The sequence below is a fragment of the Tachysurus vachellii genome, chromosome 2 (genome assembly GCF_030014155.1).
Source record: "Tachysurus vachellii isolate PV-2020 chromosome 2, HZAU_Pvac_v1, whole genome shotgun sequence".
NCBI classification, from domain to species: Eukaryota; Metazoa; Chordata; class Actinopteri; order Siluriformes; family Bagridae; genus Tachysurus; species Tachysurus vachellii.
The window spans coordinates 40,381,328-40,395,680 of NC_083461.1; the positions used below are offsets into that span (position 1 = coordinate 40,381,328).

General features: G+C 42.4%; 1 protein-coding gene across 1 annotated transcript; it reads right to left on the reverse strand.

Annotated features, from left to right (window-relative positions):
- Positions 1 to 550: 550 nt before the first annotated feature.
- LOC132842028 (uncharacterized) lies at positions 551 to 14,353 on the reverse strand. The gene is made up of 3 exons (XM_060864725.1): positions 14,228 to 14,353; positions 12,911 to 13,788; positions 551 to 867 (listed from the first exon to the last, which is right to left on the reverse strand). Exons 1-2 carry the CDS (start codon positions 14,274 to 14,276, stop codon positions 12,914 to 12,916), a joined length of 924 nt encoding a protein of 307 aa, XP_060720708.1. The 5' UTR covers positions 14,277 to 14,353; the 3' UTR covers positions 551 to 867; positions 12,911 to 12,913.

The window sequence follows — 14,353 nt, forward strand, 5'->3', positions numbered from 1 at the left end:
AGGGATTTAATCTCTTTAAAAAAAAAGTGTGTGTGTGTCCAGGTACAGGATCTCCAAATCACTCTTTTTATTTTATTATAAATAACAGCTTAATTTCATGATGTATTTTCATCATAAATCATGTTTTTAACTGACCAATCACAAGCCCCACCCCTTTCACAATCACAAGCCCCGCCCTGTTTCCCTAATAACAGTCTCTGAAATCAGAACCGTCAGATTCACGGTTCTACATAACAGGGACAGACTGGAAAGTGCTTTGTGTCCTAGATTCCTCCAGCTTTCTGGATAATTCAGGGTTCTTCAAACTGGTGAAGAAATTTAGATTTCATAAAGAAGTTCTACTTGGTGCCTTTGGTGGTTCCACAAGGTTCTGCAGAAATTCCCCCAAACTTTAATTCAATTCAATTCAAGTTTATTTGTATAGCGCTTTTTACAATGGACATTGTCACAAAGCAGCTTTACAGAACATAAACATAAAACAAAAGATAAACATAAGGAGAAGTATAAAGAATTAATATAATAAAAATTCAAGATATATACAGTTCACAGTGTGTATGTATGTATGTATGTGTGTATGTGTGTATGTGTATTTGTCCCCAATGAGCAAGTCTGAGGGCTCAGGCAACAGTGGCAAGGAAAAACTCCCTTAGATTGGTAAAGGAAGAAACCTTGAGAGGAACCAGACTCAAGGGGAACCTCATCCTCATATGGGTGACACTAGATGGTGTGGTTACAAATATACAAGTATCACAGAGTCCAACTGGAGCCGGTAGATCTGTAGATGTCTCAGGGTTCTCACAGAGTCAGCCTTGTCTCAGTGGAGGTCCAGAAATTTCAACGCACGGAAGACGATCTTAGCATGGGTGTCTCGGCATGGGTAGAAAAAGAGAAGAGAAGAGCAGTGCAGAGGGATTAACATATCTGCTGTTCATAAGAATGTGCAAGTCTAGTGTGATAGTGCACAATATTTATGGGATGTATTATGTGTACGTCTGACTAAAGAGATGAGTTTTTAATCTACATTTAAACTGTGAAAGTGTGTCTGAGCCCCGAACACTATCAGGAAGACTATTCCAAAGTTTGGGAGCTAAATAAGAGAACGCTCTACCACCTTTAGTAGACTTAGATATTCTGGGAACTACCAGAAGTCCTGAGTTTTGTGATCTCAGAGAGCGTGAAGGATTGTAACGTGTTAGAAGACTAGTTAGATACATGGGAGCTAAACCATTAAGAGCCTTGTACGTAAGTAGCAGCAGTTTGTAATCAATTCTAAACTTAACAGGTAGCCAGTGTAGAGATGATAAAATTGGGGTTATATGGTCATACTTTCTTGTCCTAGTGAGAACTCTGGCTGCTGCATTTTGGACTAACTGTAGCCTATTTATTAAAGATGCAGGACAACCACCTAGTAATGCATTACAATAGTCCAGTCTAGAGGTCATGAAAGCATGAACTAGCTTCTCAGCATCAGATACAGACAGGATGTTTCTCAGCTTGGCAATATTTCTGAGGTGGAAGAAGGCTGTTTTTGTGGTTTGGGCGACGTGATTTTCAAAAGACAAGTTACTGTCTAATATAACACCCAGGTCTTTCACTGTCGAGCTACTAGTAACAGTACATCCCTCTAAATGGAAATTAAGTTGTGAGAGTTTCTGTGTACTAGTTTTTGGGCCTATAAGTAGTGTTTCTGTCTTATCAGAGTTTAACAACAGAAAGTTACAGCTCATCCAGTCTTTTATCTCTCTAAGGCATTGAGTTAATTTCGACAATTTAGTTATTTCATCTGGTTTTGAGGAGATGTATAACTGTGTGTCGTCGGCATAGCAATGGAAGCTAATCCCATGTCTTCTAATAATGTTCCCTAATGGAAGCATGTATATCGAGAAAAGCAGAGGTCCTAGAACTGATCCTTGAGGGACCCCATAATTAACTGGTAATAAGCTGGAGGATTCACCATTTAATTCTACAAAATGGTATCGATCAGAAAGGTAGGATCTAAACCAACTTAAAGCCTGTCCATGAATACCTGTGTAATTTTGTAAGCGATCTAGGAGAATGTTGTGATCTATAGTGTCGAATGCAGCACTAAGGTCAAGTAGAACTAATAGTGACATACAGTCTTGGTCCGAAGCTAAGAACAAGTCGTTTGTAACTTTAACAAGTGCAGTTTCTGTGCTATGATGGGGCCTGAAACCTGACTGAAACTCTTCGAGGATATTGTTCTCCTGTAAGAAGGAGCTCAGTTGAACAGACACAACCTTTTCTAGTATTTTAGACATAAACAGAAGGTGTGAAATCGGTCTGTAATTTGAAAGTCCATTAGGATCTAAATTAGGTTTCTTAATGAGTGGCCTAATAACTGCCAACTTGAAGGATTTAGGGACGTGACCTAAAGATAACGAGGAGTTAATAATATTAAGAAGAGGCTCACCGGCTTTATGTAACACTTCTTTCAGTAGTTTAGTTGGAATGGGGTCTAGTGAACAAGTTGTTGATTTAGCTGTAGTAATAAGTTTAACTAACTCTTCCTGACCTGTACTTGTAAAGCAATGTAGTTGTGTGTTTAGAACCTTAGGTGAGGCCGGGATGCTAGTTGCTCTTATGTGTTGAGCGTCGCCTATTTTATTCCTGATACTTTCGATTTTATCAGTGAAGAATCTCATAAAATCGTCACTACTGAACTGTGATGGAATTGTGTGTTCAGATTTTTGGTTTTTTGTTAGTCTAGCTACTGTGCTAAATAAAAACCTGGGATTGTTCTGGTTATTTTCTATGAGTTTGCTCAGGTGCTCAGCCCTGGCTGCTTTTAGAGCCTGTCTATAGCTGGACATGTTAAACCTCTGAAAAGAGGGAGATGTAAGAGAATGACAAACACGGCGTTTCTTCACTGCCAACTTTATGGGAAATCACTTTTGTATTCATCACAATTTACAACAACTTTGCAAAACAGCATCCATTGTCTTGTTTCTTCCTTTTACCCATTTTAACAGCACTCTTAATTATAGAACATTTTAGTTATTTATATATAATATTTGGTCATTTATAATCAAGACATGAATCAATTAATACAGCTTTTCAAATTCAAAATACCATTTATATGCTCTTTCTAACTAACTTGCATCTATACCTCAATTCTGTAATCCACTTTTCACATCTCCATATATTCACCTTTTTCTTTTCCACACATCAATCAACACTAAATTACCGAGTTACACATGAAATACAACATGCCAATGTTAAACTCTCTCTCGTTATGTATCTTTATGGCTTCGCGCCATTCTGTAGGCCTTGCGCCCTCTCACACCTGAGCTCGTGCATCGTTAAACTAATACACATTTAACCATTTCCAACAAAACACAATCGATATCGTTTTACCCTCTATATACTCTTAAACATTATATTATAATCACATAAGAACATTGTCACATTTTATCGTTCAAACTGCTACCTGAAAAGAGGGAGATGTAAGAGAATGACAAACACGGCGTTTCTTCACTGCCAACTTTATGGGAAATGAAGAAAACTGCGAGTTCTCCCTCTAGTGAACCAGCAGGCAAAAGCAATCAATCAGATGGTATCAAACGAAATGCAGATGAACTAAAACTACCAACAAATGACCTAGGTATATTTTTAACAGTTGTAAGCATTCAAAATATTTGTAAATTATTTTTACTGTTTTCCTCTTTCAGAGTACACAGATTTATTTCCTCTTTTTGAACAGGCAAAAGCAATCGCTCTTATATAAAATGCAGAAGAACTAAACACACATTTGTTTTGTGAATTTAAATTCATCTTTCAATCTGTCACACACTCCCCTACAAAAGAAATGTCGTCCCGACATTATCATTCTCTTTCAATACAAGTGTATTTCACTCACAGAAAAAATGTTGTAGTGCAAGCATTCTTTTAACAGTTCAACATTTTAACAGTCCATGGATTGTCCCAAACTTATTCGTTCACTTTCTGGAGCAAGTACACAGCTTATCAGAAAGAACAGCCTCTCAATGTTTCAAAGTGCAAAACTTTTAAGAGGTAAGAAACAACAGTCCATTTTCTCATTGGTTTTGAAACAGCCTCTCAAGACTAGTCCATAAGGCAAACAGTCCATTGATTTCTCAAACTTGCAAAGTCCCAAGACTGTTAGAGGCAATATTCCTTAGACAAAACAATCCATACTTTCCAAACCTTCCAAGTTCAAAGAATGTTCAAGGCAATATTCCTCAAACAGAACAGTCCATCAGTTCAAATTGAACAGTACATGGTTCCTATTTAGTGGACTCCATACAAAAAAGGCAACTGGTAACAGTATTGCTGAACAGGTGGCAACCATGTAGAGTCCATGAACATATGGTAAGATCTGTTGTGGTGTCTGGAAGATCCCATTTAGTTGCCTGACATAAGTCGGTGTACCAAGTTCATCATAGGTAAGTACTCTTGGTGGGTATCTCTGCCTTCCAGGTGGCTGGTATGTTTCCTCTCTTTGACCCTCTTGGTCACTTTCACGGGATGCCATGGGAGAAGGAGCTTGTTCGACAACAGGCAAGTCAATCTCTTGTTCTGCACTCTCGGTACCTGCAGGTGGCTCTTCATCCTCTTGGTCACTCTCCACAGATGACATCGAAGCAGGAACTTGTTCCAGGACCCCACTTGGCTGCTCATCAGACCCTGTAGTAGGTAGTGGTTCGAGGCTTTCAGGTTCCACAACATGGTTTGGCTGAGGTACTTGTGGTGGTACATAATGGAAATCGACTTCATCTTCACTTTCATCGTCAGATTCCACCTGGCTGGTTTGAGACTTTTTCAATGTACCTTTGGGTCTGATCTTTGAAGGTGGAGCATTTTCCAGGGGTAAGTAATCACAAGGCATTAATAAGTTGCGATGGAGGACTCTGGATCTTCCCTTTCCCTTTTCTGGCTTTAATTCATAAACTGGGAGTTCACCACCCATCTGTCGCACAACTACATGAATATTATCTTCCCAGAAATTACGAAGTTTTCCAGAGCCCCCTCGTGGTGTTAGGTTCTTCACAAGAACACGATCACCTGGCTGCAGTGTGGTACTCCTTACCTTCCTGTCAAAGATCTTTTTGCTCCTGTCAGCAGATTTTTGAGCACACTCTCTAGCAATTTTATATGCCTCTTCCATTCCGCGTTTCCATTTTTCCACATATTCTTTCTGATTACAGGTAGGCAATTCTGAATTCAAGCCAAACAACATGTCGACAGGCAGTCTTGGAGACCTTCCATATAACAGGTAGAAAGGAGAAAACCCTGTAACTTCTGAGCGGGTACAATTATAAGCATACAGTAGCTTATTCAAGGAGTCTTTCCAGTTAGATTTTTGACTTTCTGTGAGCGTTCTTAGCATTTGTAACAACGTCCTGTTAAAACGTTCGGCCTGGCCATTGCCTTGCGGATGATATGGAGTTGTCCTGGAGCCTATGACACCACAGTATTTTTGGAGCTGTTCAAACAATTGATTCTCAAACTCTCCACCTTGATCATGATGGATGCGAGAAGGGAAGCCAAATTTTAAGGCAAAGTCGTTAAAGATCCGATCTGCAGCTGTTTTACCTGATTTAGAGGTAGTGGCGTATGCTTGGGCGAATCGGGTGAAATGATCTACTACCACCAGTATATACTCAAAACCTCCTTTGCAGCGGTCTAAGTGGAGAAAGTCAATTGAGATCAATTCAAAGGGCTGAGTCGCAACAATGTTTGTCAATGGGGCTCTTGTCTCATGACAGGGCTTTTTCTGCATCAGGCATCTGCATGTTTTCGTGACATAATGCTCAACGTCTGCCTGCATATATGGCCAAAAGAAACGTTCACGGATGAGTGAAAGAGTGCGATCTGTACCTTGATGGCCCATTTCATCATGAAGCTCCCGCAAGACTGTTCCTTTAAGTTTCTCGGGGAGGACCAACTGAGTGCGTGTGGAAGTGCTTCGGCAGAGGATACCATCTTTATTAACGGTAAGCTTCTCCCATTCACGAAACAGGCATTTTGTTTTGAGGCTGTATGTTTTCAGATGTTTCAGTGGTGGCTTGGTTCCAGACAGTTTGCATTCATAGACAGGACTAATATCCTCATCATTCAGTTGAGCTTCTTTGATCTCATTCACCGACAATGGAGTTATTGTTGGAACTACTGGGCAGGTTTCAATAGATGAGCAGATAGTTGAGACTGACCATGGGATGCTGGGACCTTCTTGAGCTTCTACAGCTTGGATTGTTGCACCTATTACATCAGATGACAACTCCTCAGAACACTCTTTCATCATCGTTCCTATGTCAAGGGGTAACCGGGACAGTGTATCAGCATCAATATTTTCACGACCTGGGCGATATCTGATTGTGAAGTGGAAATCTGCCAATTCTGCAACCCACCTGCAACCTGTGGCATTCAATTTGGCGGTTGAAAGGACATATGTAAGGGGGTTGTTATCACTATATACAGTGAACGTTGGAGCATAATACAAGTAATCACGAAATTTTTCTGTGATTGACCACTTTAAAGCGAGAAATTCAAGCTTGCCTGAGTGCAAGTGGTAGTTTTTCTCAGCAGCTGATAGAGTACGGGATCCATAGGCAATCACACGAAGTTTCTCATTTTGTTTCTGGTATAATACTGCACCTAAGCCTTGAGCTGATGCGTCCGTATGCAGTAGATAAGGCTGTGAAAAGTCAGGGAAAGCTAATACAGGGGGTTGGAGCAAACAGTCAATTAGTTTATGAAGAGTGCTCTGATGTAGTTCAGTCCAGGTAATGGGCTTATTTGATGGGACACCAAGTTTCTTGCATTTTGTTTTTGATCGTTTCTGGCTGTCTTTCAGGTGGGCATTATCTTCTGGAGTACTTTTTAACAGGTCATACAAAGGGTTAGCAATGCGAGAGAAATCTTTAATGTACTGCCTATAGTAGCTAAGCAGGCCAAGTATTCTCCTCAACTCACCAACATTCTTTGGTTGCTTGTCTTTCAGGGATCGGACAGCTTCTGTGTCAGCAGGATCGACTTTACTTCCCTCTGCTGAGACTATTCTACCCAGATAACGGACTTCAGATTTGAAAAGCTCACACTTACTTGGCTTAAGTTTGATGCCATGTTGCCTAAGCCGTTGCAGTACTTTTCTGACATCTTGGACATGGTTCTCAAAGGTCTTACTAAACACCAAGGTGTCGTCAAGGTATGGGATGCAGATCTCATCTCGCAAGCCTTCTAAGCACTCTTCCATACAGCGCTGGAAGGCTGCGGGACCATTCATCAGCCCAAAAGGGATACGCACCCATTCATATAGGCCCCAGGGTGTCACGAAAGCCGTTAGGTGTTTACTCTCCCTTGACATAAACCCCTGGTGGTAGGCCTTCCCCTGGTCCAATGACGAAAACAAACAGTTACCACCAAGGCTGTCCATAATGTCCTGCACCCTCGGGATTGGCTGTCGATCTGGGTGAGTCTTTCTGTTTAGGTCCCGATAATCGATGCATAAACGGAGGCTGCCATCTTTCTTTCTTACGCACACGATTGGAGAAGAGTACGATGAGTTTGATTTTTCAACCCAGCCTTGTGCTATGAGGTCATGTAAATATTCTTTCATTTCACGATACAGAGGCTTTGGTACAGACATGTAAGTACGATTGACTGGTTCATCATCTTTAAGGGAGATACTCAATTGCAAATTTCTGATGCACCCAATGTCATTATCTGACTTAGAAAATGAATGGCACTCTTCCCTTAACATTTGCCGTACTACCCGTTTCTGGTGTTTATCCAGGTGGCTGACATCGACGGGCGGGAGCCATTCATCAGGACTGCTGTTATCGTGACCATTATCTGCCGGCTGGATATGACATACTCCAACAGAGTTAGGGTTTGCTGGCGCCTCAAACATACTAGCAGGGAAAACATTCTTGACAAGCTGTAATGTACCGATCGGGGTCTGGCCCATGAGGGTTACATCATGATCCGTGTCATTGTACACCTCCATTGTGATATTGGTTGGAGCTCCTTTTTTTAGCCTCACTAGACTGTCGGTGAATTCAAGCCCATCTGGCCACTGGTGGTTCACATCAGGTTCAAAAATGAGTGTGCTGTCCTCTTTCACTGGCTGCATGTACACTCGGCATGAGACCGGCACAGTACTACATTTCGGGATGCTAACATGCACTTTTGTAGTTTTTACTATGTATTCACACGAGCTTTCTGCACTCACAAGGTGGATAAATGTCTGAACTTTGCTCTTCTTTAAGCTGGGGAATGCAGCTTTCACCGTTCTCTCCAATATTTTGTTTACAGTGGTTGGTTGTGCTTGCTCAATGGAGTTCACAATTTGTTCTATCACATTGAAACCTATGATTGGATGGGAGAGGTTCTGACCCCTCGCTACGAGCATAGGGATGACGAGTTCAGCTTGGTGCGATGACTGTGATGATAACCTGAATGTCACTTCAACATATCCAGTATAGGGCAGGTCAATACCATTGGCAGCCACAAGGTTCAATGTATTTGGAGCCTCAAGGATATTGGAAACATCTCTCAGTGGGACTTCGGGTAAGTATTCCTCTTTCCATGCTTCATCCATGACACATACCTGAGAACCCGTATCCCAGAGTGCTTGAAATCTTTGGCCTTGCAGGTAACACTCAACTAGACATTGCCTCCCAACTAATGATGTCACAGAGGAATGCTGATTAACTTGGGTTCTGCCGGGGGCATGAACACTCCTGGTTATGCAGGAATTTGACACTGAACTCAGTGTGGTGACACAAATTTTCTTGTGTTCAGTCCAATGGTGAGTTTGGCAGTTTTTAGAACAATACAGTACCTTTTTACATCGTGAACACTGTTTCATTTGGTTCTCTATTCTTCCACAGGCTGCACATCTTTGGGACTGGTTAGGGGATCTGGTTACTCCCTGTCCCGCGGGGGTAACCGCTCTCCATTTAAAGAACTCTCTCTTGAAGGCTTAATGCCACGAATTCTGCATCCTGCTTGGAAGTGCTCACTACTGCCACATCTAAAGCAATGCATGCAACGGTCCTCTGTTCTTTGCTGCTGACAATTGAAGCACTTTCTTGCTTGGGAACGAGTAGTCGGTGTATAATATTGTCGAGGCATGTACTGAGGTTGAAATTGAGTGTTCACTTTGGTTAGGTTGGCACCTGGTGATGCCCAGTATGGTTGTACTGGACACTGAACAATTTCTCGGTCAAATGCTCTCGGTTTAGGAGCTGGGCATAGTGGTGAGGCAAAGGCTGGTTGCTGCAATGATTCTCGAATGTGAGCTATTTCAGCACTGAGTGTTTTTAGTGATGCTACATCTGTTCTCAGTTCTTTAAGTTCTGACAGCACACTGGAAGATGATTTTGGTGCACTTGAAGTCACACTGGGTTTCTTAGCAGTGGTTTCATCACTGGACTTAACTGAATGCACAACAGTAGTTGTGTGCTGTGCATTGGTTTTCTTTTTCTTTTGTCTCTCTGCCTCATTAGCACAAGCAAGGTTTAATTTCTCCAAGAGAGCCTCGTCTGTGGTTTTCGTATCAAGAAGAAGGGGCTGCATGTCTACTTTGATGCTGTCACTTTGAAGACCAGTGAGTACAGTATGTAAGAACATGCTCTGAACTAATGCTGGATCGTATTTGAGTCCTGATTCTGCTTCTTGGGATGCAAACAAGATTTTCTGACGCAGATCCAAAACACGCATTAGGAAGCTCTGAGGTGTTTCTTTGTTCCCTTGGCATTCAGAGGTGAGTTGCTTGTAAAGTTCGGTTGCACTCTTTTCTTGGAAGTGAGAACGCAGGATTCGTCGGAGTGTAGGTAGTGTCAGGTTGGGCTTTCCTTCTAAATAGCTTCGTAACTGTAAGCCAGGGGAAATGGCCCGAATGACTGCATCACAAATCTCACATTCTGGGTAGCCTCTACTCAGACCATTCTCAATCTGGTGAGCCAGACTGGAAAAGGTCAATTTCTCTTTTTGACCTGGCTCACCGATTTGTCCAGAAATTTTGAAATCTTTGCGCCAAGGTGAGCTTAAATGTTGGACATTCACTAAGGGTGCAGCTATTTGTGGTTGAGGCTGGACAATGCTTGGTTTTGTGCTCAATTCGTCCAATTGTTGCATTTCACTCAATTTGTGTTTCATCGCACACTTTAGTTCATCCAACTCCTTTTGCAATCTATCTTTTTCGGTGAGTTGGCTTTGTTCTGTTGACTTATTTTCAGTGACTGTACTCAGTTCTATTATTCTATCTCTCACGCTTAACAGTATGGACATGCCACCATCTTCTAGCTCTGCTATGTTCTCTTCAAGATGTTGAAGGATGTGAGAGATCAGAGACATGCGTGACTTAGATGGGACTTTCTCTCCATCTGATATGTTCAGGAACTCACAAACACTGAGAAGTTTGTCTTTGGATAGGGGATTTAACATGCTTATGACCTCAACTTGCATTTCCTCCAGCACTGTGGTCTCCATTTTGACACTAGAGTGGACCTTTTCAAGTAGTAGTGGCTTACTTGAGACTAAGTGAGTCTGTTTCACCCGATGATCTCTGTGGCCTCAGGTTGGCAGATCTTACTCTCTTTCTCGCCCTTACTGCAGGAACTCTTTCCACTCCACAAATGATCTGGGTTGTTTAATGGGATGTACTGCATCAGATGTTGTCGGCCAAGTAAGCAACGACCACCCTCCGAAGAGTAAATCCCAGCGGTGCCTCCAAATGTTAAACCTCTGAAAAGAGGGAGATGTAAGAGAATGACAAACACGGCGTTTCTTCACTGCCAACTTTATGGGAAATCACTTTTGTATTCATCACAATTTACAACAACTTTGCAAAACAGCATCCATTGTCTTGTTTCTTCCTTTTACCCATTTTAACAGCACTCTTAATTATAGAACATTTTAGTTATTTATATATAATATTTGGTCATTTATAATCAAGACATGAATCAATTAATACAGCTTTTCAAATTCAAAATACCATTTATATGCTCTTTCTAACTAACTTGCATCTATACCTCAATTCTGTAATCCACTTTTCACATCTCCATATATTCACCTTTTTCTTTTCCACACATCAATCAACACTAAATTACCGAGTTACACATGAAATACAACATGCCAATGTTAAACTCTCTCTCGTTATGTATCTTTATGGCTTCGCGCCATTCTGTAGGCCTTGCGCCCTCTCACACCTGAGCTCGTGCATCGTTAAACTAATACACATTTAACCATTTCCAACAAAACACAATCGATATCGTTTTACCCTCTATATACTCTTAAACATTATATTATAATCACATAAGAACATTGTCACATTTTATCGTTCAAACTGCTACCTGAAAAGAGGGAGATGTAAGAGAATGACAAACACGGCGTTTCTTCACTGCCAACTTTATGGGAAATGAAGAAAACTGCGAGTTCTCCCTCTAGTGAACCAGCAGGCAAAAGCAATCAATCAGATGGTATCAAACGAAATGCAGATGAACTAAAACTACCAACAAATGACCTAGGTATATTTTTAACAGTTGTAAGCATTCAAAATATTTGTAAATTATTTTTACTGTTTTCCTCTTTCAGAGTACACAGATTTATTTCCTCTTTTTGAACAGGCAAAAGCAATCGCTCTTATATAAAATGCAGAAGAACTAAACACACATTTGTTTTGTGAATTTAAATTCATCTTTCAATCTGTCACAGACATACTTTCCTTATATGCAATTCTAAAAACCTCTAATTTAGTTTTTCTCCACTTTCGCTCGAGGTTACGGGTCTCTCTCTTGAGGGTGTGAGTATGACTATTATACCATGGTGCAAGCGTTTTATCTCTAACCTTCTGTAATCTGATTGGGGCAACAGTGTCTAGTGTGCTAGTGAATATAGCGCCTATGCTGTTAGTAATTTCATCTAGGTCGTCTGTGTTTAAGGGTGCAGTAAGAAGTCCAGACAGATCAGGCAGGTTATTTGTGAATCTGTCTTTAGTGGTCGGAATAATAGTTCTACCGAGACGATAACGTGGTGAAACGCAGTTAGCCTGTTCTACAGGTAGTGTGTACATTATGAGATAATGGTCTGTGATATCATCACTTTGAGGAATGATATCTATATCAGTGACATCTATTCTGTGTGATATTATTAAATCTAGTGTATGATTACGACGGTGAGTTGCTCTAGTGACGTTTTGTTTGAACCCAAGTGAGTTTAGTAAGTCCATGAATGTGAGTCCTAGCGCATCATTTGTGTCGTCAACATGAATGTTAAAATCTCCTACAATTAATGCTTTATCAAAGCTAACCAGTAGGTCAGAAAGAAAATCTGTGAATTCTCTAAGAAAATCGGTGTAGGGCCCTGGTGGTCTATACACGGTCGCTAGCGCAAGAGACATCAGGGATTTTTGTTTCGTGTGCGTGTGCGATAGTGTAACATTAAGGACAAGCACTTCAAAAGACTTAAATCTATACTGTGTTCTCTGGGTAACAGTAAGGCAATCGTTAAAGATAGTGGCGACACCACCTCCACGACCAGTCTGTCGAGGCTCGTGCTTATAGATATAACCTGATGGTGTAGACTCATTTAGACCGATGTAGTCATTTGGTTTAATCCAGGTTTCGGTGAGGCATAATGCAGTAAGGCTATTGTCTGAGATTATTTCATTTATGATAAATGCTTTGGGTGTAAGTGATCTAATGTTCAGAAGCCCAAATTTTAGGAACTGTTTTTGTTTGTTTCTTTGGCATTTTTCTGGTCTAATTACAGTAAGATTATTTCGAGAACGTCTTACATAATTACTTTTTAATCTCACTGCTCGGGGAACAGACACAGTTTCTATGGGGAGAGGTATGTGTGCAGTTGTATCGATGTGTTGAGGTGAAGGATGGCTATTGAAATTTAAATTTAAGGCGTAGCTTACCAGTCAGAAGGTGTGCAGCGCCCTGGAGATGTGGTCCGAGAGGATCTCCGCTCCAACTCTGCTGGGGTGCAGGCCGTCAGCGCGGAACAGCCTAGGACGCTCCCAGAAAACATTCCAGTTATCAATAAAGTGTAGATTCTGAGCCGGACACCATGACTGAAGCCATTCATTAAAAGCAAAAAGTCTACTAAACCTTTCAATTCCTCGCTGGTACGTTGGAAGTGGTCCGGACACGATGATCCTCGCCGTGGGCGCTGTGCTGCGAACAGTCTCCACCAGGGTCTTGAAGTCTCTCTTCAGGATCTCCGACTGCCTCAGGCTGGTGTCGTTCGAGCCGGCGTGAAGAACCACAGCTCCGGTGTTTCTGCTCACGACCCTAGGTACCTGTGCAGCGACATCAAGAACACGGGCACCAGGTAAGCAGTGAGTGCGAGCCTTACCTTTAGCCACAGTAGCACGGACGTGGCGGACGATGGAGTCTCCGGTGATCACAGTGTCGCGGTCCGTCTCACGAAGGGGGGCGAAGCGGTTCCGGGTGGGGATCTCGAAGACCGGCGGTGGTGGAGGGGGAGAGGTCCTCGACCGGGGCCCGGCACGTGTCCTCCGCTGCTGCACCCAGGATCCGCGGTGCCCCGGCGCTGGAGTGAACTGCCCCTGGCCAGGCCACTTCCTGGGTGCGTTGGGCCTGGACAGAGAAACACACGGAGTAGAGGTGGAAGGAGTAGTGATTAAATGCCGGGAGTTTACCTGAGACCGGGGGGCTTCCAGCGCTGCTTTCCGCTCCCGCAGCTCGGCCTGCTTCACCTGTAGGTCGCGGATCTGCTTCTCCACAGCCTCCAGCTCCAGTTCCACCGAGTGCAGCTCGAACGTGTCCTCACCTGCACTCAAAGGCAGAGACGTAACCGACATGGTGTTATATAGTAAGAGCAACAGAGATAATTGATGTAAAAGGTGTACTAGCGGTACTCGGCTAACAGGCTAGTTATGCTAGCCGGCTAGAGGCGGACGCTGGGAAAACAAATAAATAGGATGTAACGATATCGAAATGTATATCGCGCAATTATTCTAGGTTTTAAGAAGTATTGCAGATGGGAGACTTAGAGTTAGTGTGTAGTGTGTACTAGCAGAAGCGGGCTAATAGGCTAGCGGTGCTAACCAGCTAGCAGCGGGCGCTGGGAAAACAAATTAATAAGATGTCAAAGGGTAAGGAGTTAGAGTTTAGCTCAAGATAAATCGCAATTGAGTAAAGATACTCAGCCAAGCAAACAAATGAAAGCGAGAGCTCCAAATCCGCTGCTGCTGCTGAAAACACTTTACCCCTTGGGGTTTTGCTCCCTGCCTCAGCCCTGAGTGTGTGGAGTTTCATCTTCTCCCCATTCTTTCCTCCTGGTTCTTCAGTTTTCTCCTCCAGTACAAAGACATGTGTTACAGGCTGCGTGGGCG